General features: G+C 41.7%; 2 protein-coding genes across 11 annotated transcripts in view; both read right to left on the reverse strand.

Moving 5' to 3' along the window:
* The window catches only part of ZZZ3 (zinc finger ZZ-type containing 3), a 124,116-nt gene extending 119,634 nt beyond the window's left edge, over positions 1–4,482 (reverse strand). For 5 of the 9 annotated variants that reach the window (XM_074381030.1, XM_074381038.1, XM_003921390.4 and 2 more), the window contains exon 1: positions 3,830–3,919. Coding sequence is in view for 1 of the 9 variants with exons in the window: in XM_074381037.1 (XP_074237138.1) it covers positions 3,830–4,395 (566 nt within the window). In the remaining 8 variants the exon portion in view is untranslated. Of the gene's footprint in view, positions 1–3,156; positions 3,572–3,829 lie in introns of those variants that run through there. The other 4 variants (XM_074381037.1, XM_074381034.1, XM_074381033.1 and 1 more) reach the window with 4 other exon arrangements.
* A 6,507-nt stretch (positions 4,483–10,989) lies between these two features.
* USP33 (ubiquitin specific peptidase 33) overlaps positions 10,990–27,119 on the reverse strand; it is a 72,363-nt gene continuing 56,233 nt past the window's right edge. For both annotated transcript variants that reach the window (XM_039474042.2, XM_039474040.2), the window contains exons 22-24: positions 18,564–18,666; positions 14,288–14,356; positions 10,990–13,714 (exon numbers count right to left, since the gene is read on the reverse strand). In XM_039474042.2, coding sequence (XP_039329976.1) covers positions 13,557–13,714; positions 14,288–14,356; positions 18,564–18,666 — 330 coding nt within the window. In that variant the 3' untranslated portion in view covers positions 10,990–13,556. The remainder of the gene's footprint in view (positions 13,715–14,287; positions 14,357–18,563; positions 18,667–27,119) is intronic.

Genomic DNA, 27,119 nt, shown 5'->3' on the forward strand with positions numbered 1-27,119 from the left:
CTCACTGTCATTTTCACAATTTCCTATTTCTAAAAATAATAATAAAATGTACTTAACAAATATTTAACAGAATGGCTTTATCTAAAGTAAAGAATTTACAGAGTTTCAATTAAATACCACCTTAAGTTGCTGACTTTTATGACAGGAGATATCTGGCAATTCTGTGAATGGACCCAGAACTGTCCAAAAAATTAGTTAAGAGGAGAAAATTGCCTCAAATACTGATTCCAAATGCTGGTCAACTCAGGTTTTCCTCCAACTCCTATGAGCCTGCCTATTCTTGGACCATGGCTCTTGCCTCACCGTCAACCTTCTACATTCCTCTTTTCTCCCCAGTTTGTCCAATTCCATTGCAATATCGACCTCTACACTCCCAATGTCCCCTTTTCCTCCTTCCATCATGCCTCTCAACACTCACTTCTATTCCTCAACATTTCTACTTGCATTGTTAGAACAAAAAAAAAACCACACTGCCCAAAGAACGGACATTTTTGTCCAAATGTGACTGGTCTGATAAGTATTATTACTGGTAGGCTTGAGGGAAAATTACAAAAACCACACTTGGCCGGTGGGGCGGTGGCTCACGCCTGTAATCCCAGCACTTTGGGAGGCCGAGGCGGGTGGATCACGAAGTCAACAAATCGAGACCATCCTGGTCAACATGGTGAAACCCCGTCTCTACTAAAAACACAAAAAATTAGCTGGGCATGGTGGCGCGTGCCTGTAATCACAGCTACTCAGGAGGCTGAGGCAGGAGAATTGCCTGAACCCAGGAGACGGAGGTTGCGGTGAGCTGAAATCGCGCCATTGCACTCTAGCCTGGGTAACGAGCGAAAACTCCGTCTCAAAAAAAAAAAAAAAAAATTTTAACACTTAGAAAATGATAGCCGCTTAGCAACTTTAAGTATACATACATTTGTACTAACTAGTGATACATCTACCACTCTCCAGGTGAGATCACCAAATTGCATGGTCAGAACTATCATTTTAATCACGCTGATACACTTTTAAAACATCTGAGAAACTCCTATAGGTATACTTAGGTCACAGCTTAGAATATTTAATATATATTGAATTCCAGGATACTAAAAAAGAAAAAGAAAGGATATATAATATATAAAGGTAAATATATAACAAACATTAAACATAAAAATATTAAACTCAAGTGATGAAACATTAATTTATTTAAATCTTGTTTTACATGTACTTTCTGTGCAAAGCTTACCCAGCACAATAAACTTTACTGCAAAAATAACACTGTTACTTGTGATATTTTCACAAGATTATACGACCAAAAAAATCAGTACAAACAAAAAAAATCTGCTTTTTATCTCAGTATGCATACGTGAGTCTTGACAAACAGGCATGTATCACTAAATAAAAATGTAGTTTAAAATCTTTACTGATTGCCAATATTGTGGTGGTACCCCATAAAACAACACTTTCTCCCACTCATTTAAGAAATAAAAACTAAACTAAAACATGGAAATATCTGGAATGATACACAGCAACCACAAAGACTGGTTACAGTCAGATTTAAGAATGAGGAATAGAACTTTGTGGTACCGTGAAACAAGCACTGTGTTACTCTACACTATATACCTCTCTGTATTAAAAAAAAAGAAAACTTCTGTAGTTTAAAAAAAAAAAAACTATAAATGAATTAACTAGTTACCTGATTCGTTTTGTAATTAATTCCCCACTCCCCATTTAGTACTGCAACTACTAAATAAAATCCAAACATTACTTAAGAATACGAAAAATCAAAGTTATATTGCAAATTCATTTCTGAGACATAGGGAATTGGAGAGAAAAACTGATTTCAAACTCACTTAAGAAAAACATTGGGAGGCCGAGGCGGGTGGATCACGAGGTCGAGAGATCGAGACCATCCTGGTCAACATGGTGAAACCCCGTCTCTACTAAAAATACAAAAAATTAGCTGGGCATGGTGGCGCTTGCCTGTAATCCCAGCTACTCGGGAGGCTGAGGCAGGAGAATTGCTTGAACCCAGGAGGCGGAGGTTGTGGTGAGCCGAGATAGCGCCATTGCACTCCAGCCTGGGTAACAAGAGTGAAACTCAGTCTCAAAAAAAAAAAAAAAAAAGAAAAAAAAAAAGAAAAACAAAGCTCAAACTCTGATACCAAAGTTTATGAATTTGTTCTTTTATTAAAAAGGTGACCTGAGGCGGGCGCGGTGGCTCACACCCGTAATCCCAGCACTTTGGGAGCCCGACGAAGGTGGATCACTTGAGGTCAGAAGTTTGACACCAGCCTGGCCAACATGATGAAACCCCGTCTCTACTAAAAATACAAAAATTAGCCAGGCATGGTGAAGCGCGCCTGTAATCCCAGCTACTCGGGAGGCTGAGGCAGGAGAATCGCTTGAACCCGGGAGGCAGAAGTTGCAGTGAGCCGAGATCATGCCACTGCACTCCAGCCTAGGCGACAAGGGCGAGACTTTGTCTCAAAAAAAAAAAAAAAAAAAAAAAAATCACATGAAATAGTCTATTACCTTAAATATATAACCTAAAACAACCATCCCTAAACCTCAAAGATGGCAACCTCAGTAACACAGTAGTAATTAAAACCCTACCGACAACTGAGTTAATAGGCACGCACAAAATGATTAAAAGCGAGATTTTGTTCTGACCTCACGTGCTGTCAGAGACATAACGAGCCCTCCAAATACTGCCAAAAAGTTACTGAAAATACGAAGTCAGGGTGAGGAGTAAATGACACCCAGAGAAAACAGACGGGAGGTGTTCTGTTTCAGGAGATGGGAGACAGGTACTGCAGCAGAAAACGCGACAGAGTAGTTAACCGGTCTGGAATACTTTAGAAAATGGCAAGAAGGGGGAAAACTAGCAAGAACGTTTTAAAGTAAGAGAACGGCATCCAATGGACTCATCAGGTCTGCGCGAGCACGGCTCCGGACTTCCAGTGAGTGGGACAGGGTGGAACTATCACTGCGTGGGGAGGACCCGGCTTAGGGGTGCATACGCTTCTGCAGGTGGCTGAGCGCCCGCAGGGGGATGGGGAAGGCAGTGTTGCCTCAATGGGGTTACTGTAGTCCCTTCAAGACTATGGGAAGCTGATGCAGCACGTATCCCGGCACCAAGAGGCACTCGCCCCGGGCCCCTCCCTAACGACTTGCCTTGTAGAAAGAGTTGCGGGTCCCCGGCCCCCGGAACCCAAGGCTCCGCCATCCAGGACAACTGCTCTGCCAACGAGGTCCCGCGAGAATCGAGAGATCTCGCGATACAAACCCACTCGCATCTCGCGAGCTTCCTCTAATACCAACATGGCGGTACAGAAAAATCAGTATTTCGGAACTTAAAAAGCGCTTCACTGACGGTGTAGAGAACATTTAAAACACAGAGAAAGTAGGAAGTCTTTTCCGCTTTATATGTCTCCTCCTTTCCGTAGCACAGGAGAAAAGCGGCAATCTTAAAAACCTCCGATTACCACGGTTATACTACACAAACAGCGCATCACGCTGCCTCAGCCAGTCTCCCTGTCACGTGGAAACAGATTTTCGGCGTGCCCGTCACGTGGGCCGCTACTGAGCGAGCGCGCGCGCGCGCCCGACGCCCTCCCTAGAGCCCTCCCCGCCCCCCTTTCTCCCGCGCACACGTGCGCGCGCACCCCCGCCCCACGTGGGGGCTTCGCCGTCGCAGCCGACGCCGCCGTCGCCTCCAGCCCACCCCCTCCCGGTACTTGACTCCAAATCCAGGTCCCAAGTCGATCGTTTGCCACCCGCATTACCTCCCCCTTCATTTCCCTCCCGCATGTCTGGCCCTCACCACGTGCCCCGAGCTCTTGCTCACCTTTCGCTCGGGGTCGAACGCCACGGGCCACTTAGGGAGGCGCCACCGCTGTGGCCGCTCTCCGCCCCCGCCACGGCACTTGCTCCGGTGGCCGCCGCTGCAGGAAGCTCGACAGCGGCGCCGCGGCGCTTCCAGGTGGGTCCCCGCCTCCCGCTCCTGCCACTTCCCGCAGCACCAGCGGCTCCTTCCGGTCCCCTCCTTTCTCCTCCTCGTTGGGACGGGCGGGCGGCGGCGGCGGCGGCGGCTGTTGCTGCTGCTGCTGATGCTGCTGCTGCTGCTGCAGGCGCGCTCACTACACCGCCTGCTGGTAATCGCGGCCCGTGCAGCGCCCGCGGGTCGGGGGCCGCCGGGGCCCTCCCCGGACCGCGCCTGCCCCTGAGCGAAGGTTGATCATCCGAGGGCGGGTTGCAGTCCATCCCTTGCAACCGTCCAACCTGCTCTAGCAGAGGAAACTCGTCCCCGTAGCTCCGCCGTTGGAAATCGGCTTCATCCTGCCCTCTGTGGCCTCCTGAGAGATTTGTAAACCCCACCTCCCATAGCACTGTGGTCTCAAACCAGGAGAACATCCATGTATATGTATTTATGATGATGCTTCTGCCTCCTCTCGCTCACCTCTGGCTTTCTGGCTGGTACCACAGCACGCAGGCTCGAACCACTTCAGGCCTTTGCGCTTGCTGATCTCTCTGGCAGAACACTTCCTTCAGATTTTTTTTTAACTCGTCGATGTTCGATGCGTATTTCAGGTCCCTTTTCAGAGGGCTGCCCAGACCACTGTATCCAAAAAAGTATAGCTGCACCACTGCTTTAACTCTTTACCCTCCAGTCTTTGTCAGTGTCCTCGCCACCAAGAATGTAAGATTTTTTTAAGACAGGGACTTAGTAAACTATTTTGCTCATTGCTGTATCCCCAGAATTGTGTCTGGCACAAAGCAGTGCTCAGTAAGTATCAAAACAGATCTACCAACTGTATTGAGCATGTAGGAAAATAAAGTCCAACACACATTAATGAAGATAAACAACGGCATCATTTATGAGCTTTGGAAAAACTGAGTAAACCTCCTTCCCTGGCTATAAAGATTATATTTAAAAAATATATAATCCAGTGGTAGAAGCCGTTAACTGAGGCTCTTCTTTGACAGTTGTCAAATACTGCTTCATTACTTTTGTTTTCCTTTGGAACAAGTTTTTTTCAAGCAAGTGGATACATATTGTGCCTTCTTTTATGTTGGTAATAAAAGGTTGGTTTTTTTGTTTGTTTGTTTGTTTTTGTTTTTGTTTTGTTTTTTGAGACGCAGTTTTGCTCTTGTTAGCCAGGCTGGAGTGCAATGGCGCGATCTCGGCTCACCGCAACCTCCGCCTCCTGGGTTCAGGCAATTCTCCTACCTCAGCCTCCTGAGTAGCTGGGATTACAGGCATGCGCCACCATGCTCAGCTGATTTTTTTGTATTTTTAGTAGAGACGGGGTTTCACCATGTTGACCAGGATGGTCTCGATCTCTTGACCTCATGATCCACCCGCCTCGGCCTCCCAAAGTGCTGGGATTACAGGCTTGAGCCACCGTGCCCGGCCGGTAATAAAAGTTTTTAAATGATGTTTTGTTTTTTAGCTTTCAGTTCAACTCAAAGTAACATCCACTTCAAAAGGGTTACAAGTTTTTATATTGATTAATACATCAAGTATTTATAGAACATACTGGTGTTTCTGGGTGCAGTATGTCAAAAAAAAAAAAAAAAAAAAAAATGAAGGGCCACACACAATGGCTTGCACCTGTAATCCCACCACTTTGGGAGGCTGAGGCGAGTGGATCACCTGGGGTCAAAAGTTCAAGACCAGCCTGGCCAACATGGCAAAACCTCATCTCTACTAAAAATACAAAAAATTACCCAGGTGTGGTGGCACAAGCCTGTAATCCCAGCTTCTTGGGAGGCTGAGGCAGGAATTGCTTGAACCCAGGAGGTAGAGGTTGCAGTGAGCTGAGATCATGCCACTTCACTCCAAGCTGGGTGACAAAGCAAGACTCTGTCTCAAAAATAAAAAAAGGAAAGATAAAATATACTAGTGCCCTATACTAAAACTAGAGATACAAAAATAAACACGTTTCTCTACCTTGCTGTTTGTACCTACAGAGCTCAATACTATTATAATAACCATACTTGCCATGTTTTTGGTTCCTGTGTGCCAGACCAAATGCTGTGTACTTTTCTATGTTACCCTATTTTAGGCTTCTGACAGTCCTATGAGATATATACTATTTGTGGTAGGCCTTGCAATGCAATTTTCAGACCCCACTTCAGGAATAAAGAACTGAGCTGCTGCTGCCAAGAGTCTAAGAGTCATACCCACAGCCAGCCATCGGTTGTCAGCCTCTTTCATGCCAGTGTTATTACATTGTCATAATGTTCTCAGGAAGGACACATCCAGAGACTGATCAGTACGGGGATAAAAGGCCCAGCCCTCTCACCTCCATTTGGCACAATTCTGATGGGTTTTCTCATGTCCTGCAGAACAACTTGAAGGATCAGCTGAGGCATTACGTTGAGACTTCATTGAAGCTCACCTTCTTCTTCTGCCTATTTCAACTTTTCTTTCCTCCCGCAAGTCATGATCCCAAGAGCATTCCCTAATAAATCTCCTGCACGCTAATAATGTAAGAGTGCTTCCTGGGAACCCAACCCGTGACACTATTTGTATTTTTTTACTGGTAAAACAAGTAACTTGCCCATTTGAACTGCAGAAGGCTCTATACAGATACAATAAAACAAGTAACTTGCCCATTTGAACTGCAGAAGCCTCTATACAGATACAATAAAACAAGTAACTTGCCCATTTGAACTGCAGAAGGCTCTATACAGATACAATAAAACAAGTAACTTGCCCATTTGAACTGCAGATACAAAAAGAAAGTATTGTGAGAGGAGGAGGGCTTCTGGGACAGGCTTTTTACAAGAATTGGCATTTAAGTTACAGGATGACTTTGCTAAGTGGAGAAAAAAAGATAATTCTCAGCTGAGGGAACTGAACAAATGAGTTTATGAATGAGAGAGAACTACAAGTAACCCCAAATAGCTGGACTGTAGGTCTTTGGGGTAATCACTACAAGATGAGAAAGCAGTTCATGGATAGTAAAGAGGGTAGTCAAGAAAAAACTCTAGGCCTGAGAATAGCTCTTAGCCAAGTGGAAAGGGATAGGAGCCCGAGATCCTCAATTAAGAGTGGGAAAGAGGAGCTTCATTGCTCCAGAAAAAGGGAACCACTGCTGAACTTGCTGGCAAATACCACTCCCTAATATATATATATTCCTATGTGGCCTTTGTTTTTTGTTTGTTTGAGACAGGATCTTGCTCTGTCACCCAAGCTGGTGTGCATTGGCACAGTCTAGGCTCACTGCAGCCTCCCATGTCCCATGTCCTGTGTAGCTGAGATACACAACACCATGCCCAGTTAATTTTTGTATTTTTTTATAAAGATGGGGTTTCGCCATGTTGTCCAGGCTGGTCCCAAAACTCCTGGCCTCAAACTATCCACCCACCTCAGCCTCCCAAAGTGTTGGGATTACAGGCATGAGCCACTGCTCCCCACCCAACAATCTAGATGTTGGCATGGATGTGGTGAAAAGGGAACACTTTTACACTGCTGGTGGAAATGTAATACAACCACTATGGAAAAAGAGTAGAGATTCCTTAAGAAACTAAAAGAACTACAATTTGAGCCAGCAATCCCACTACTGGATACCTACCCAAAGGGAAAGAAGTCATTATATGAAAATGACACATGCACATGCATGTTTATAGCAGCACAATTCGCAATTGCAAAGATATGGAACCAAACCAAGTGCCTATCAACCAACAAATGGATAAAGAAAAGTATAAGGCCTCAGTGGCTCACACCTGTAATCCCAGCACTTTGGCAGGCCAAGGTGGGCGGATCACCTGAGGTAAGGAGTTTGAGACCAGACTGGCCAACATGGAAAAACCTCATATCTACTAAAAATACAGAAATTAGCTGAACATGGTGGCGGGCAACTGTAATCCCAGCTACTCAGCAGCTAAGGCAAGAGAACCACTTGAACCCGGGAGGTAGGGATTACAGCGAGCCAAAAATTGCACCATTCCATTCCAGCCTGGGCAACAAGAGTGAAACTCTGTCTCAAAAAAATAAATAAATAAATAAAAGTGGTGTATATATACACCATGGACTACTACTCAGCCATAAAAAGGAATGAAAAAATGTCTTTTGTAGAAACTTGGATGGAGCTGGTATTCTATGTGAAGTAACACAGGAATGGAAAACCAAATGTCATATGTTCTCACTTTTGGGTAGAAGCTAAGCTATGAGGATGCAATAGCATAAGAATGATATAATGGGCTTTGGGGGCTGGGATGTAAGTTTGGGAGGGGCTGAGGGATAAAAGACTACGTATCAGGTAAAATGTACACTGCTCGCGTTAAAAGAACACAAAAATCTCAGAAAAAAACAAAACCACAAACCACCTGTACCCCCAAAACTACGGAAATTTAAATACAAAAAATTCGTGCTTATCTTCTCTTCATAGGTTGAGATTAAATATTTTTGGCAGGACTCTTACATAAATAAATATTGCATCCTTAGAAATTGCACATTTGGGGGTCAGGCGCAGTGGCTCAAACCTGTAATCCCAGCACTTTGGGAGGCCGAGGCAGGTGGATCACGAGGTCAAGAGATCGAGACCATCCCGGTCAACATGGTGAAACCCCGTCTCTACTAAAAATACAAAAATTAGCTGGGCATGGTGGCGCATGCCTGTAATCCCAGCTACTCAGGAGGCTGAGGCAGGAGAATTGCCTGAACCCAGGAGGCGGAGGTTGCGGTGAGCCGAGATCGCGCCATTGCACTCCAGCCTGGTTAACAAGAGCGAAACTCCTTCTCAAAAAAAAAAAAAGAAATTGCACATTTTGGGGCTGGTGCAGTGGTTCATGCCTGTAATCCCAACATTTTGGGAGGCTGAGGCAGGCAGATCACTTGAGGTCAGGAGTTTGAGGCCAGCCTAACCAACGTGGCAAAACCCTGTCTCTACTAAAAATACAAAAATTAGCCAGGCATGGTGGTGCACACCTATAGTCCCAGCTACCTGGGAGGCTGATGCAGGAGAATCGCCTGAAACTGAGAGGCAGCATTTGCAGAGAGCCAAGATCATGCCACTGCCCTCCAGCCTGTGCAAAAGAGACTCTATCTCAAAAAAAAAAAAAAAAAGAAATTACACATTTTGAAAAGGAGAAAGACAATGATGAATTACATCACTGAGTGCCAATTATGTTGTGTATATCATATATAACAATACACATAATTACCATAATCCTATGATTTAGCGTGGCAGGCATGAAGATTGCTGTTCAGACCCCTCTTCTAGAAAGCACTTGCTGTGCAGCTGAGAGGAATAGGTTTGGGTGACCACTTCTGTTAGCTCCATCAAGGTCAAGCTGAGTTTACTCTCTTTTCCAGGTAGCTACTAGTCAGTGACAGAACAAGACCTACTGACAGTACAAGGGCTAGCCATTTCTGCCCAATGCAGGGCTCTGCCAATGGGTAATCTTAGCTCCATATTGCTTTATGGGCCTGGCAGAGAATTTGTCAGGTCTGCATCATTTTGGTTACACTCCTGCTCAATCCTGTTTCTTTCATTTTCTTTCACCTGTTATTCCCCAACAAACATATGCATGCATGAACACCATCTCAGTGTATGCTTCCTGGAAACTCCAACCTACAACATTCTCATTTAGCAAATAAAGAAAACTGGAGATCAGAGAACTTTAAATATTGTTTCAAATCATAGCTGTAAGTTAATATAGATACTAGGATTTGAATTTAAACAAACCGATGTCAGGGCCTCAAAACTAATCACCTTTGTATTATAGTCTTTTTCTTTTTCGAGACCAAGTTTTGCTCTTGTTGCCCAGGTTGGAGTGCAGTGGTGCGATCTCGGCTCATTGAAACCAATCTCAGTTGAAGCAATTCTCCTGCCTCAGCCTCCAGAGTAACTGGGATTACAGGCACACACCACCACATTCAGCTAATTTTGATTTTTTAGTAGAGATGGGGTTTCACCATGTTGGTCAGGCTGGTCTTAAGCTCCAGACCTCAAGTGATCCACCCACCTCGGCCTCCCAAAATGCTGGGATTACAGGCGTGAGCCACTATGCCTGGCCTGTAAATCAATAGACTCTTCATATATAGGCTCTCACTAGCCTTTGCAATTTTCCTAATTCTCAGCTTAAGTATTTCTAGCCGGGCGCGGTGGCTCAAGCCTGTAATCCCAGCACTTTGGGAGGCCGAGGCGGGTGGATCACAAGGTCAAGAGATCGAGACCATCCTGGTCAACATGGTGAAACCCCGTCTCTACCAAAAATACAAAAAAAATAGCTGGGCATGGTGGTGCGTGCCTGTAATCCCAGCTACTCAGGAGGCTGAGGCAGGAGAATTGCCTGAACCCAGGAGGCGGAGGTTGCGGTGAGCCGAGATCGCGCCATTGCACTCCAGCCTGGGTAACAAGAGCGAAACTCCGTCTCAAAAAAAAAAAAAAAAAAAAAAAAAAGTATTTCTAGGAAAATCATCCTTAGAGAAACCATTTATTTAATCCCACATCTGTCAACACATAGAACAATCTTTACCTACGAGTCTATGGTATTGCTAGCCCTTTACTTATTATGTATTTTATGTAAAAAAATTGGCCAGCCATGGTGGTTCATTCCTGTAATCCCAACACTTTGGGAGGCCAAGATAGGTAGATTCCTTGAGTTCGGCAGATCGAAACCCAGCCCGGGTCACATGGAGAAACCCTGTCTTTACAAAAAATACAAGAATTAGCTGGGTGTGGTGGCATATGCCTGTAGTTCCAGCTACTTAGGATGCTGAGGTGGAAGAATTACTTGAGCCCAAAAGGTCGAGGCTGCATGTGAGCTGAGATTGCACCACTGCACTCCAGCCTGAGCGACAGAGTAAGATGCTGTCTCGAAAAAAAATAAAAAATAAAAAAATAAAAAAATAATATATATATATAGGCTGTTAGGGACCAGTATCTATCTTATTATATATCCCAATAACAGACACTACTTCTGATACCACAACCAGTTTCAAAGGAATTCATAGGCAAATTAAATTATGGTAAATAATTTTCTGACTACCACTCTCAATTCAAAATAAGCTCTTTATTATATGAAGCCATGAGTTGGAGTCCTAGATCTGCCACTTCTTCGCTGTATGACTGGGCAAACCACTTAAGCTATATCATAGAGTTGTTAAGAGGATTAAATGTAGGAAAGCACTTTATAAAGTAACTGAAACATTCAATAAGTCATTATTAAAAACAAATCTTTTTTGATTAACCACTAAGTATTAGGCATTACACTAAATTCTGGTGATTCACAAAAAAATCAGTAACATTCACTCCTTGAGGAAGATTATGGTAAAATATTTTACTATATATTTTTAAAAACTTCAAATAGATCTTAAATGGCTGCTTAATAAAATTTGTTTCATTAAACATCAAAACTTTACTGCACTGATAACCAGCCTAGACAATGAAGTGAGACTTTGTCTCGACAAAAAATAAATTTATCCAGGTGTGGTGGTACACAGTTGTGGTCTTAGGTACTCAGGAGGCAGAGGTGGGAGGATTGCTTGATCCCAGGAGATGGAGGCTGCAGTGAGCTGTATTCAATGCCAGGCACTCCAGCCTTGGTGACAGAGCTCGAGAGACCCTGTCAAAAAAAAATAAGTAAAAATCAACTTTACTACACTGAATGACGTGTTTGCATACTTCTGATTAAGAAATAACCAGAGGCTGGGTGCAGTGATTCATACCTATAACCCCCGCTCTTCGGGAGGCCGAGGCGGCTGGATCACTTGAGCCCAGGAGTTTGAGACAAGCCTGGGCAACATGGCAAAACCCCGTCTCTGCCAAAAAAAAAAAAAAAAAAAAAAAAAAAGACAAAAATTACCCAGTCTCATAACCTGGTCTCAAAATAAATAAATAAATTTTTTTAAAAAACTGGCTGGGTGCAGTGGCTCATGCCTATAATCCCAATACACTGGGAAGCCAAGGCAGGTGGATCACCTGAGGTCAGGAGTTAGAAACCAGCCTGACCCACATGATGAAAGCCCATCTCTTCTAAAAATACAAAAATTAGCTAGACGTGATGGCCCACACCTGTAATACAAGCTATTCGGGAGGCCAAGGCAGGAGAATCGCTTGAACCTGGGAGGTGGAGGTTGCAGTAAGCCAAGATTGTGCCACTGCATTCCAGCCTGGCCAAGAGTGAGACTCCATCTCAAAAAATAAATAATACATAAAATAGAATAGCAACAAGGTATTAATATTTAAAAAACCTTATACCTTTTACCTTTAATGTCTATCAAATAAATTCAAATTCAAGTTTTACATTTTAAAATCATTTTTATTGAGTTAATTTTAACAACATTGCTTTAGCTGGTGACAGCTGCCCCAAACCAAAACAAAGCCATCTTGAATGCTATTCAACATCCTCAATGTAATCCAGTATGTTTTTGTACTTGGAATATAGTTAAACTTTTGACATTACATAATCGAGCAAATAGCAGTGCATACTATATTATTCAAAAAGACTATTTCATTTAAAAAATCAAGTTACAAGTAGCCTTAGTGTCATCAACAATCTCAGTGACACATTCCACATTTCATGCTCTCAAAATAAAAAGTGCCCTAAAACTAACTCTAAGCTTTTTAGTTACTGACATTAATACTAACCAAAGTTACAGGAATTGAAGTTTAACATTGTACAATATAAGTAGCAATAAGTTACTGATACCTGCTGACAAATTCCACTCAAAATACATCCTTGATACATTCAAAAAAAGACATTTTGTAAATTTTAATAAGCTACTGTATATGCTGCAGTGCAAAAAAAGTGACACCCTAGTTTCCTGAGCTTTAGGAAATTAACAATTTTCTGACTACTACTTTCAACTTAAAATAGGCTCTTTATTTTATGAAGCCATGACAAAACTATACAATTAAATTAGTCTTTTGGAGAACTGAAAGACTGGTCAGAGTTATGGTGATTTAGGGTGATGAAAAAGTTTTCAAAGCAAAAGTATTTACAACACTACAAAGGATACTATGGGATCCCCATGTAGTTCAAAGATTAAAGATAACCTACTGATTTCACAATTATCCCTCCTCTTTCAAAACTGTTACTCTGGGCCAGATGCTGTGGCTCACGCCAATCCCAGCACTTTGGGAGGCTGAGGTGGATGGATCACCTGAGGTCAGGAGTTGAGACCAGCCTGCCCAACATGGTGAAACCCCGTCTCTGCTAAAATACAAAAATTAGTTGGGCGTGGTGACGGCGCCTATAATCCCAGCTACTGTGGAGGCTGAGGCAGGAGAATCGCTTGAACCCAGAAGGAAGAGGTTGCAGTGAACTGAGATCACACCACTGCACTCCAGCGTAGGAGACACAGCGAAACTCTGTCTCCAAAAAAAAAAAAAATTTACACTGAAAGACTTTATGGTAAGTATTTAGCATTAAATATACCAACCTGTGGTATTTTACACATCTTAATATATTCTTCCATAATGCCCACTAAGAAAAAATAAATGGGCTAAATGATTAAAAAAAGAAAGAAAATAAACACACTTTTAGGAATGTTTTCTCATGTGTACATGTCAGGAAGTGAAAATGATTCCTCATTAGAACTCTCTATTTCCTAAAAATTATAAAGACCGAGTTTCTACTTCAATTTTTTCTTCTGCTTGAAGTATATCTGGATCAACATGAACAACTGGAGGTCGTAGGATAACTTCGGGCCCTCCACCATAAATAGACTGCAGAAAATTCCATGTTTCTTCAGAAATCTGGCCAGAATCTGCTCCTTAAAGTTATATAGAAAAAATAATGTTTACAAACCTACATATTCATATTGCAAAAGCTTTCTTAATATTACCCCCCAACCCCGCATGAATCCTCTAGGGCAGGGGGTTCCCAAACTTTTTACACAGGGGGCCAGTTCACTGTCCCTCAGACCGTTGGAGGGCCGCCACATACTGTGCTCCTCTCACTGAACACCAATGAAAGAGGTGCCCCTTCCTGAAGTGCGGCGGGGGGCCGGATAAATGGCCTCAGACCCGCGGGCCGTAGTTTGGGGACGCCTGCTCTAGGGATAATTGAGAACTTTTGGAACATGAATCTGCAGACTACCAGCCCATATTGTTATAAGCTGCAACATATGGTTTGTCTTAAAAAGTGAGAGATGATGCTTCTTAGCTCTTACCAACAGCCCTAAGACCTTTTCTCAGATAACAAATAGTGGCTACTTTCCATTATTTGCCCTAATATATGAATTACATTCTTCAGCTGAGTAAAAAAGTACTATAGATGACTAATGATAACATATTCCTAACAGTGACAAATCACCCACAAGGGCATAAATATGCATCAAACTTACCTTGCCTAAGCATCACATTACCACATTTAGTGACTGCAATCTTAGTATTGTCAATAGGACCTGGAGGATCTAAAGGAAAAAAGGTCAAAATGCATTTTCAAAGAAATGTGACTTGCATAATTTTGTGCCTGACATCAATTGTGACCTGTAACTATATAATCAGATTGGTTATTTCTTAGCCAAATTATTTTATATATATATATATATATATATATATATATATATTTTTTTTTTTTACATAGAGTCTCACTCTGTCATCCAGGCTGGAGTGCAGTGGTGCGATCTCAGCTCACTGCAACCTCCACCTCTCAGGTTCAAGCAATTCTCCTGCCTCAGCCTCCCAAGTAGCTGGGATTACAGGCATGTACCACCATGCCGAGCTAATTTTTGTATATTTTTTAGTAGAGATGGGGCCAGGCGGTCTTGAACTCCTGACTTCATGATCCGCACACCTCAGCCTCCCAAAGTGATGGGATTACAGGTGTGAGCCACCACACATGGCCTATAGTTAATTCTTTTTTTTTTTTTTTTTTTTTTTTTTTTTTTTTTTTTTGGAGACGGAGTTTCGCTCTTGTTACCCAGGCTGGAGTGCAATGGCGCGATCTCGGCTCACCGCAACCTCCGCCTCCTGGGCTCAGGCAATTCTCCTGCCTCAGCCTCCTGAGTAGGTGGGATTACAGGCACGCACCACCATGCCCAGCTAATTTTTTTTTGTATTTTTAGTAGAGACGGGGTTTCACCATGTTGACCAGGATGGTCTCGATCTCTCGACCTTGTGATCCACCCGCCTCGGCCTCCCAAAGTGCTGGGATTACAGGCTTGAGCCACCGCGCCCGGCCCGATTCTTAATGTCTTCTGAGCGCCTTCCTTTTTAGTTTTTAGTTCACCCAAAACAGAACCAGGAAAGAAGATAAGAGAGGCTCGTTCACAACCATCAGGGTCTAACAGAAATTCTTTCTTTTTTTTTTTTTTTTTTTGAGATGGAGTTTCGGTCATGTTGCCCAGGCTGGAATACAATGGCACAATCTTGGCTCACCACAACCTCTGCCTCCTGGGTTCAAGTGATTATCCTGCCTCAGCCTCCCGAGTTGCTGGGATTACAGGCATGTGCCACCACACCAGGCTAATTTTGTATTTTTAGTAAAGATAGGGTTTCTCCATGTTGGTCAGGCTGGTCTCAAACTCCTGACCTTGTGATCCACCCACCTGGGCCTCCCAAAGTACTGAGATTACAAGCGTGAGCCACCACGCCCAGCCTTTCAGAAATTATTTCTTAACTAACCATTTGGGGTATTACAAGTCAAAATGTAGCACTAATAGCATAAAATAGCAGTTTCTTTGTCATTTAAAAGAAATTATGCAATCAATTTGCTTCAGATTATCAAAGTAACATTAAAAAAATAAAAGCATAAAAGAAAATATTTAAATACATTCTTTTTGAAATTTAAGGCAAAAGTGAAGCACATGTTCATCAAAAGCTTTAAAAGAAACGTAAACTGGCCGGGCACGGTGGCTCAAGCTTGTAATCCCAGCACTTTGGGAGGCCGAGGCGGGTGGATCACAAGGTCAAGAGATCGAGACCATCCTGGTCAACTTGGTGAAACCCCGTCTCTACTAAAAATACAAAAAATTAGCTGGGCATGGTGGCGCGTGCCTGTAATCCCAGCTACTCAGGAGGCTGAGGCAGGAGAATTGCCTGAACCCAGGAGGCGGAGGTTGCAGTGAGCCGAGATCGCGCCATTGCACTCCAGCCTGGGCAACAAGAGCGAAACTCCGTCTCAAAAAAAAAAAAAAAAAAAAAAAAAAGAAACTTAAACAAACTTATAATTAAAAGGAAAACAATTAAAAAGTGGGTAAAGAACATGAACAGGTACTTTTCAGAAGAAGACATTTATGTGGCCAACAAACATGAAAAAAAGGTCAACATCACTGATCACCAGAGAAATGCAAATCAAAACCACAATGAGATACCATATCACCTCAGTCAGAATGGCAATTATTAAAACGTCAAGAAACAGGCTCACACCTGTAATCTCAGCACTTCGGGAGGCCAAGGTGTGTGGCTCACTTGAGGTCAGGAGTTTTAGACCAACATGGTGAAACCCCATCTCTACTGAAAATAGAAAAATTAGCCAGGCACGATGGTGGGCACCTATAATCCCAGCTATTAAAGATGCCGAGGCAGGAGAATTACCTGAACCTGGGAGGAGGTTGCAATGAGCTGAGATCACGCCACACCACTCCAGCCTGAGTGACAAAGTGAGACTCTACCTCAAAAAAAAAAAAAGAGGTCAAGAAACAGGAGATGCTGGAAAGGCTGTGGAAAAATAAGAACATTTTTACCCTGCTGGTGGGAATGTAAATTAGTTCAACCATTGTGGAAGACAGTGTGGTGATTCCTCAAAGACCTAAAACCAGAAATACAATTTGACCCAGCAATCCCATTACTGGGTATATATCCAAAAGAATATAAATCATTCTACCATCTATGACAGACTGGATAAAGAAAATGTGGCAAATATACACCACAGAATACTATGCAGCCATAAAAAGGAAAGCGATCATGTCCTATGCAGGGACATGGATGAAGCTGGAAGCCATCCTCAGCAAACTAATTCGCAAACAGAAAACCAAACACTGCATGTCCTCACTTATAAGTGGGAGCTGAACAATTAGAACACACGGACACAGGGAGGGGAACACACACTGGGGCCTGTTGGCAGGGGCTGGGGGATGAGGGACGGGAGAGCATCAGGAAAAACAGCTAATGCATGCTGGGCTTGAAACTTAGGTGATGGGTTGATAGGTAAGCAAACCACCGTGGCACATGTTTACTTATGTAACAAATCTGCACTGCACATGTATTCCTGAACTTAAAATTTTTTTTTTAAAGCTGTAAAAAGAAGCCAGATATGGGTCGGGTATGGTGGCTTGGGCCTGTAATCCCAGCAATTTGGGAGGCTGAGGTGGGTGGATCAAGAGGTCAGAAGTCAAGACCAGCCTGGCCAAGATGGTGAAACCCCATCTCTACGAAAAATATAAAAATTAGCTGGATGTGGTGGCAGGCACCTGTAATCCCAGCTACTCAGGAGACTGAGGCAGAGAACTGCTCGAACCTGGGAGGCAAAGGTTGCAGTGAGCCAAGACTGCACCACTGCATTCCAGTCTGGGTGACAGAACAAGGCTCCATCTAAAAAAAAAAAAAAAAAAAAAATCCATATATGGTAGTGTGTGCCTATAGTCCCAGTTAGTCAGGAGGCTGAGGCAGGAGGATCACTAGAGCCCAGGAGCTCAAGGCTAGCATGGGCAATATAGATAGAACTCAGTAATTCAGCACTTTGGGAAGCCAAGGTGGGTGAATCGCTTGAGCACAGAAGATCCTGGGAAACACCATTAAGACCCTGTCTCTAAAAATAATTTTAAAAATTAATTTTTAAATTAGCCAACTGTAGTAGTACACATCTGTGGTCCCAACTATTCAGGAGGTGGAGGCAGGAGGATCGCATGAGCTGAGAGGTCAAGGCTACAGTGAGCCATGATCATGTTGCTATACTTCAACCTGGGTAACAGAGTAAGAGCTGGTCTCTATTAATTTAAAATTGAAAAAAATACATAAACACAAAAACTTTTTTGTTGTTGTTTTTGAGATGGAGTCTTGCTTTGTCACTCAGACTGGAGTGCAATGGCACGATCTCAGCTCACTACAATCTCCACCTCCCAGGTTCAAGCAATTCTTCTGCCTCAGCCTCCCGAGTAGTTGGGATTACAGGTGCCCACCATTATGCCCAGCTAAGTTTTGTATTATTTTAGTAGAGACGGGGTTTCACTTTGTTGGCCAGGCTAGTCTTGAACTCCTGACTTCAGGTGATCTACCAGCCTTGGCCTCCCAAAGTGCTAGGATTACAGGCACGAGCCACTGTGGCCGGCACATAGCAGAGTATCTTATTTTCAATAAAGTTACTTTAAAAGTCCACTGTATTGAATAAATCATAATTTAAGCAACCTCTTATTCCCTCTAAAGATTTCTAAATTTTTTTCAATGTAAGATCACAGACTTATTTTCTTCAGTTCTCTTATTCCTGCTATAATTCATTAAATAAGTTTAACAAAATTTAAAACCAACAGAATGTAAACTAGAAAGTAAGATCCCTAAGGACAGGATCTTTTTCTCTTCTGTTCAATAATGTAACCCCAAGTACACATAGATATTCAATAAATATTTGTCAAATAAAAAAACAAGTAATTTACGAAAACAAAATATTTTTCAACCACTTACCTCCATCTTTACCCTTTACAAAACTTTCCCATTCTCTAAACCACTGCATACTGATGCAATAAAAAGTAGCTGGAGAGTCTTCTTCTTGGAATGCTCTGTTAAGCTACAAGTGGGGGAAAAAAACAGTCACGTAATACCTAAAACTTGCTTTGTGGCAAAACAATACAATCAATCCACTTCAGTGTTTGATAACTCAGCACTCTGGGAGGCTGAGGCAAGGGGATTCCTTGAATCCGGAGATCAAGACTAGCCTAGGCAACATCATGAGAACAATGTCTCTACAAAAAAAAAAAAAAAAAAAAAAAAATTTTGAGATAGAGTTTTGCTCTTGCCGCTCAGGCTGGAGTGTGATGGCATAATCTGGGCTCTCTGCAACCTCTTTCCCAAGTTCAAGCGATTCTCCAGCCTCAGCTTCCTGGGTAGCTGGGATTACAGGTGCCCGCTATCACATCCAGCTAATTTTTTTATTTTCAGTAGAGGTGGCGTTTTGCCATGTTGGCCAGACTGGTCTCGTACTCCTGACCTCAAGTGACCCACCTACCTCAGGCTCCCAAAGTGCTGGGATTACAGATGTGAGCCCCCACACTCGGCCTATACGTATTAAAAAAAATTTTTTTTGTTTATCTGTATGAGGTGGTTCGTGCCTATAGAACTAACTACTCAAAAAGCTGACGTAGGAGGATCATTTTTGATTGTGCCATTGCACTCCAGCCTGGGTGACAGAGCAAGGTCCTGCCTCCAAAAAAAAAAGTGCTACAGTAAGATGTACATGAACACTAACTTAGTACTAGGAAGCGTGGTAGCATCTATTAATAAACAATTCTAGGTTATGTCTCAAAATTTAACAAGTATACATAAAAAGGGGCATAAAGATTGGGTAAATGAAATAAATACTCCACATATTTATTAAAAATCTAATGTGTAAACTTTATAGTACATATGCTATATCCACAGTCTACACTTTTTGAAGATACTGGTAGACATCTTGCTATTACCTACCATGCTGCAATGAATGATCTTGTACATATCATTTCACAGGCAATATACATAAATGTATAGGTAAATTCTAGAAAGTGGTGGAACCGTCCCTGAAACCAATTCCCTATTCTAGCCCTAAGGCCTAAGGAACGGGTATGTGACTCAAACTATACACAACTCTGCCAGAAAAATCTTCAGAGAAGTGACCTAATGGTTAGAAGGGAATCATTCCAATATCAATTCAGGTAGATACTCAGGCCCACCTTATTTCTCAAACTTTTGGAGGTCTGGTTTTTCAATTTTTAATTTTAGTAAATTTCTCTTTCTTGCCAGGTTAGCCAGTCTGGCTTGTACCACTTGCAATTAAAAAAACCCAAGTGACAGAAAAACTGTTCTAGAAGAGAAGTACAGGCCAAATAGGCTTGGGGAAATTAAGGCTATTTGGAATTAATCTAATTGTAGTAGTGTGTAAGACTCCTAAAAATATCTCATGATAGGCAATTAAATCCATGAAACACATTACCTATGGACAAAGACAACCAAGTTCAGATTATATAGTTCCTCTAATCAAATCTAATCAAAACCCTGTGACTGTCCACAGATACCCTTATAAAAATAGCCCAGAAGTACCTCCATGATCTTGCCCCATAATCTGATCTCATCTTCTAATACTTTCTTCCTCATTTTTCACTGGTGGTCACACTGGCCACTTTGTTATTCCCAGAACCAAACGAATACACCCTGCCTCACAAGACTTTTCTTTTTTTTTTTTTTTAAAGATGGGGTTTCACCATGATGGCCAGGCTGGTCTTAAACTCTTGACCTCAGGTGATCCACCCACCTCAGCCTCCCAAAGTGGTAAGATTACAGGCGTGAGCCACCTTGCCTGGCAAGACTTTTCAGTAACCCTTCTTTTTGCAGGTATCTGAATGACTATCTCCCTTATCTCCTTTAAGACTTTGCTTAAATGTCATCATCTCAGTGAGGTCTATCTTGACCATCCCGTTTAAAACTCCATACTGGGCTGGGCACACCTATAGGTGGCTCACACCTATAATCCCAACACTTTGGAAGGCCAAGGTGGATCACTTGAGGTCAGGAATTCAAGACCAGCCTGGCCAACATGGTAAAACCTCATCTCTACTAAAAATACTAAAACTAGCCTGGCATGGTGGTGAGCGCCAGTAATCCCAGCTACTTGGGAGGCTGAGGCAGAAGAATCACTTGAATCCAGGAAGAGGAGACTGCAGTGAGCCAAGATTGTGTCACTGCACTCCAGCCTGGGCAAAAGACAAAACTCTGTCTCAAAAGTAAAATAAAAAATAAAACTCCAACCTGACTCCTCCCTCTCACCACTGTAATCTTGGTGCCTCTTATTCTGTCCAATGTTTCCCTTTTCCATAGTACCCACCACCTTTTAATATAACATATAACACATTTATTAAATATAAGCTCTGCCCTGGCACAGTGGCTCACTTGAGACCAGGAATTCAGGACCAGCCTGGGCAACATGGTAAAACCCCTCTCTACTAAAAACACACACATATATAGAAAACTAGCTGGGTGTGGTGGCACATGCCTATAGTTCCAGCTATTCAGGAGGCTGATGTGGAAGATCTCTTGAGCCTGGGAGATCAAGGCTGCAGAAAGCTGTGATCATACTCTGTGATGGCAAAGATCCTTCTGGGACACAAGTAGCTGCTTCAATGGAACAATGAAATAAAAAATGCTGTGGCAGTCTCTGATGGTTAACAAAGAAATCAAGGCATATTTGTCTCAAGGCATGGAATTAAATTTGGGACTTTCTGTGACGTGCAACTTATCCCTAGAGAACTGAGATTTCTAAAATGTAATGTCAGACTGAATCTGCCAGATGCTGGATTATAAAAACCATTAAATTCATACCACTACCATGTTTGAACACGTTCAGGACTTACTTTATCTTTGATATTAAGAAGTTACTTCCTATGTGTTTAGGTAGAGGCTTTTTAAAAATTAATTAAGCACAGTTACCTCATTGATTTAAGGATGTGTTTCTCACTAGTTTTGGGAACTTTAAACGATTACTCTAAATGTAGTTCTCACCCTATTCTCATTTTAAAAATACATAATAGAAAAATATTGGATCCTGTAACTATCCAACATGTCAAAACTTTTCTTCGTTCTTTCTGCTTATCTTTTTGTCCTTCACTTTAGAAGAAATCTTTCCACTATATCTTTCAGCATACTAATTTGCTCTCCAATAGTATTTATTTTGCCATTCAATCAACCCATCTATTGAGGTTTTGTTTTGCTATTTAGTATACAATATCCTTACGTATCTCCCTGAATATCAATTATACTTCACATGTCTACATCCACTGTTCTATCTAGGCAGATACCTTAATCTTTCTAGTATAATGCAATAGGGGTAGAATGCTAAGGTCATCATCCGCCACTTACAAGATTAAAACCCACATAGTAATTTCCTATGGTCTTTGGCTTGCTTCTTTGATCTGATTCTATCTGCCTTTTCAATTTTTCAGAACCTTCACTTAGATGCTGATCCACCAAGGGCATCTATTTTTATATTCTAGTGTTTTTAACACATGTGCTTTGTTTAAAAAAAAAAAAAAACCTAATGTGATAGAAAAATAATAATAGATTTGCATTTTTAAATTAATTAATTTTTTATTTTATTTTTTTGGGAGATGGGAGTCTTACTCTGTTATCCAGGCTGGAGTGCAATGGCATAATCTTGGCTCACTGCAATCTCAACCTCCCCAGTTCAAGCAATTCTCCTGCCTCAGCTTCCTGAGTAGCTGGGATTACAGACACCGGCCACCATGACTGGCTAATTTTTGTATTTTTAGTAGAGATGGGGTTTCACCATGTTGGCCAGGCTGGTCTTGAACTCCTGACCTCAAGTGATCCACCCACCTCGGCCTCCCAAAGTGCTGGGATTACAGGCATGAGCCACTGAGCTCAGCCAATTTTATTTTTAAAAACAGGGACTTGCTCTGTTGCCCAGGCTGGAGTGTAGGGTTGTGGTCTTAGCTCACAGTAATCTCCAACTCCCAGGCTCAAGCAGTCCTCCCTCCTCAGCCTCCCAAAGTGCTAGAATTACAGGCTTAAGCCACCCTGCCCAACTCCAATGTGCTTTTTTAAAAAGCAATTTTATTAAGGTATAATCATCCCACTCAATATGGACTTCAATGGTTTTCTGTAAATTTATAGTTGTACAACTGTTACCACAATCCAGCTTAAAGCCCTCCAGCACCCCCAAAAGCTGTCCTGCACCAGTTTGCAATCAGTTCCCCTGCTCTTGGCCCTTGAAATCACTAATCATTTGTCTCCACACTTTTTCCCTTTTTAGAAATTTAATATAAATGAAATTTGACATTATATAGTATTTTGTATATGTGTCTTACATTTGGCATACTGTTTCTAATATTCATCCATGTTGCACTGATCAGTACGCCATGATCTTTTTATTGCTGAACAGCATTTTATTGTACAGCTGTAACACATTTTGTTTATCCATTTATCAGCTGATAGACATTTCAATTGTTTCTAGTTTTGGGCAATTATGAACAATACTCCTATACACATTTGTTTACATGTTTTATGCGAACACAAATTTTCATTTCTCTGGAATGAACACCTAAGAGTAGGATCGCTGGGTCATGTACTAGGGGTTGAACCTACAAAAAATTACCAAACTGTTTATCATTTGGCATGCAACATTTTGGATCCTCACCATCAGTATTTATAAGAATTCCCTAATGACTATTATATAGTTTTTATGTGCTTATTAGCCATATCTTCTTCTCTCTTTTTTTTTTGAGATGGAGTCTTGCTCTGTCACCCAGGCTGGAGTGCAATGGTGTGATCTCTACTTATCAACCTCCACCTCCTGGGTTCAGGCAATTCTCCTGCCTCAGCCTCTTGAGTAGCTGAGATTACGCCACCATGTCTGGCTAATTTTTGGTATTTTTAGTAGAGACGGGGTTTCACCAGGCTGGTCTCGAACTCCTAACATCGTGATCCACCCACCTCAGCCTCCCAAAGTATTGAGATTATAGGCATGAGATAGTTGGTACTATCTTACATGATGTAGTATCTGCTCCAAACTAGAAACCAATATATGGTGGTTTTTCTCATAACCAGAATACATAAGCCTAGGAATCTGGTAAAGGAAATAAGAGGGCTCATCTACTACTACCTACTGACATATTCACAGAAGCTCTGCTTACCATACTCACAACTTTGGTCTCTACTAAATCTGGAAGATTTATGTCTCAAGTGAACACAATAACAATTTGACTAGACTGAAAGTTGAGACAACCCCCTGGCCATTTTGGGTTTCTCATGTTACTGAATCAGCAAGCAAAGAGAAGGTTATAGTACTGGCTGCAATGACTGATCCCAGTTAAAGGGTAAATAAAATGAATACTACATTACTACATAATTGGAACAAAGAGGATTATGTTGGGAAACCAGATTATATCCACTCTATTAGTTTCAGAGGGATGCTACAACAAAATACCACAAACTTGGTAAACGAAAAGGTATTATTCTCTCAGTTTTGGAGACCAGAACTCCAAAATCAAAGTGTCAACAGGACCATTCTCCCTGCAGAGCCTCTAGAGGAAGACTCCATTCCTTGCCTGTCAAGTTTCTACCTTGCAGGTGTATTATTCCAATCTCTGCCTCCATCTTCATGATTTTCACCTCTTCTCTGTGTATCTCTCTGCTGTGTGTCTCTGTTAAAGGACACTTACTGGATTTAGGGCCGATTCAGACAACAGAGGATGATCTCATCTCAAAAATCCTTATAGATGCAAAGACTCCTTTTTCAAGTAAGGTCACATTCACCAATAAGGTAATTTATAGAGATTAGAGCATGGAAATATCTTTTTGGGAACCACCATTCAACCCACTATAGGCACCATTTAGTATTTCCATACTCAGAGAGAGAAACCTCATACATACAAGACTACTAAGGGTTCAAACTCTTCAGAAATGAAAGTCTGGGTTATTTTATGAGGTAAACACATTCACAACCAGCCAGGATGTTTGCTGACAAGAGGAAATAAGGAATGCGTAGTGATGACCTACAGATACGTATTTATAAATATTTAACAGATGTTGAAATAACTACCAATTTATTTTTTTCCTTTCTTTCGTTTGACTACTATTATAAGGTATGTTGTTGGTGGTTAACATTATAGTTCATTCTTTAATTTATAGACTGTAACAGGGAAAAGCGTGACTATACTGATACTGTCTGAACTAAAAAATTCATGAACATCATTTAGAAACAGGTATAGTGACTGATGGGACTTCGGGTTTCCCAAATATGGGGAAAGGGCAAATGCAACATACATTGGTGCAGGAGGTGTATTGTCAGGCAGAAGCATGATATTGTTGCTACTGTTGTTTGGTTGTATAAGTGCATATGGGTGCTGAGTTGACAAAGGGGCAGACTGTGCTGTATTATCTGTTAATGAACATCATTTTCATTTATTCATATATTCCCTTCTGTGAAGACAAGCCTACATTTTGTAGGATCCATTACCAGTAGTATACCAGACTATATATAACCATGATATTATGAAAGGTATAAGTGAAAGAAAAACAATTTCCCCCCTCTAGTGGCAGCTTTGGGGCTTTGGGCAAGTTTGAGGCATCTACAGATGGCATAAGTAGGGTTTTGCCACCACTTCCAAGCATGTTCCAAAGAATCCAATCTCACTTAGTATTGTAGGAACTAACATCTTTTTTTTTTTTTTTTTTTTTTTTTTGAGACAGAGTTTCGCTCTTGTTACCCAGGCTGGAGTGCAATGGCGCGATCTCGGCTCACTGCAACCTCTGCCTCCTGGGTTCAGGCAATTCTCCTGCCTCAGCCTCCTGAGTAGCTGGGATTACAGGCACGTGCCACCATGCCCAGCTAATTTTTTGTATTTTTAGTAGAGACGGGGTTTCACTATGTTGACCAGGATGGTCTCGATCTCTTGACCTCGTAATCCACCCGTCTCGGCCTCCCAAAGTGCTAGGATTACAGGCTTGAGCCACCGCGCCTGGCCAGGAGCTAACATCTTTAACAGCAGCATCCTACGTCTTCTGGGCATCCTCTTTAATAATCCTCTTGGGTCCTGATAGCAGCAGTAGTTAGCTTCTCTGGTTTCTGAGCATTGTTATAGGCAGACAGCTGAAATTGTTTCCAAGGACTTTATGCAGTTTTGAATTTTTTTTTAACTATAAAGCAACGTCAAACTTACAGGAAAACTCCAAGTATACAAAGAAATTTTCTTTACCTAATTCAACTTCAGAATAAGTTGCTGAATAGATTCCTTTCCTCCAAATAGTTTGTTGTTTTATAAAATGTTTTCCTCAATTTGGGTTTGTGACTTCCCACATTTGAAATTCAGGTTATCCATCTGTATACCAAAGAAGTGGTGCCATGTTCTTCTAATTGTATACTATGCTGGCACATGGTTTCATTTCTTTTTTTCTTTGTCTTTTTTTTTTTTTTTTTAAAGATATAGAGTCTCACTACATTGTCCAGGCTAGTCTCAAACTCCTGGGCTCAAGTGATCCTCCTGCCTCCACCTCCTGAGTATCTGGAACTTACAGGCACCCACCACCGCACCCAACAAATTCATTTGTTTCATTTCTAATGATATTCATTTCATCGAGATGATGTCAGGATTCTCCACGGAAAGTCTTTTCTCTTTGTAATTAATAAGTGTTTAATGAGTTAAGCTGAAATGATGTAAGCATTTCATTCCTCATCCTTTCCATTTATTCATTTATTTATAGCAATATGGATGCAGTATCTCCTATTTTATTTAATGAGTTGTATGTTACTATAATTTATTTTAAGGCTAGGCACAGTGGTTTAAGATTATAATCCCAGAGCTTTGGGAGGCTGAGGTAGAAGATTGTTTGAGGCCAGGAATTAGAGACCGCCTGGGCAAGACAGCAAGACATTATCTCTACAAAAAAAATTTTTTTTTAATTAGCCACACATGGTGGTATGCCTCTGTAGTCCTAGCTACTCGGGACGCTGAGCCAGAAGGATCCCTTGAGCCCAGGAGTTCAAGGTTACAGTGAACTATAATCAGTCACTGCTCCAGCCTGGTGAAAGAATGAGACCCTGTCTTTTAAACTAAAATTTAAAAACATATAGACATATGTAGATACATATCTATCGATCTATAGATATATTTTATATACATATATGTTTAATTTGAACATATTCTCTACCTATATGGATAGAAGAAAAAAGATGTTTTAGAAGTCAAGATCTGAGAGCTAGGTATGATCAATCCTACCAGAGTAAGCATTAGTCCAAGGCATTTTCAATGAGAGTTAAGAAACATCAAGTTTCTATACCTGCACACAAACACACACACACACACACACACACACACACACACACACACTCTTCCATATTTACTCAGCTATTATCATGAGTTCACAAAGATACCTATTACTCCAATCCAATAACAACACAAGGTACATTTTAGTTTTCTCCCTTTCCTTATTTGAAACTTATCTGACAACGAGAAACTTGGCACTTATTACACTTAT

Source organism: Saimiri boliviensis, chromosome 11 (assembly GCF_048565385.1).
Source record: "Saimiri boliviensis isolate mSaiBol1 chromosome 11, mSaiBol1.pri, whole genome shotgun sequence".
Lineage (NCBI taxonomy): Eukaryota > Metazoa > Chordata > Mammalia > Primates > Cebidae > Saimiri > Saimiri boliviensis.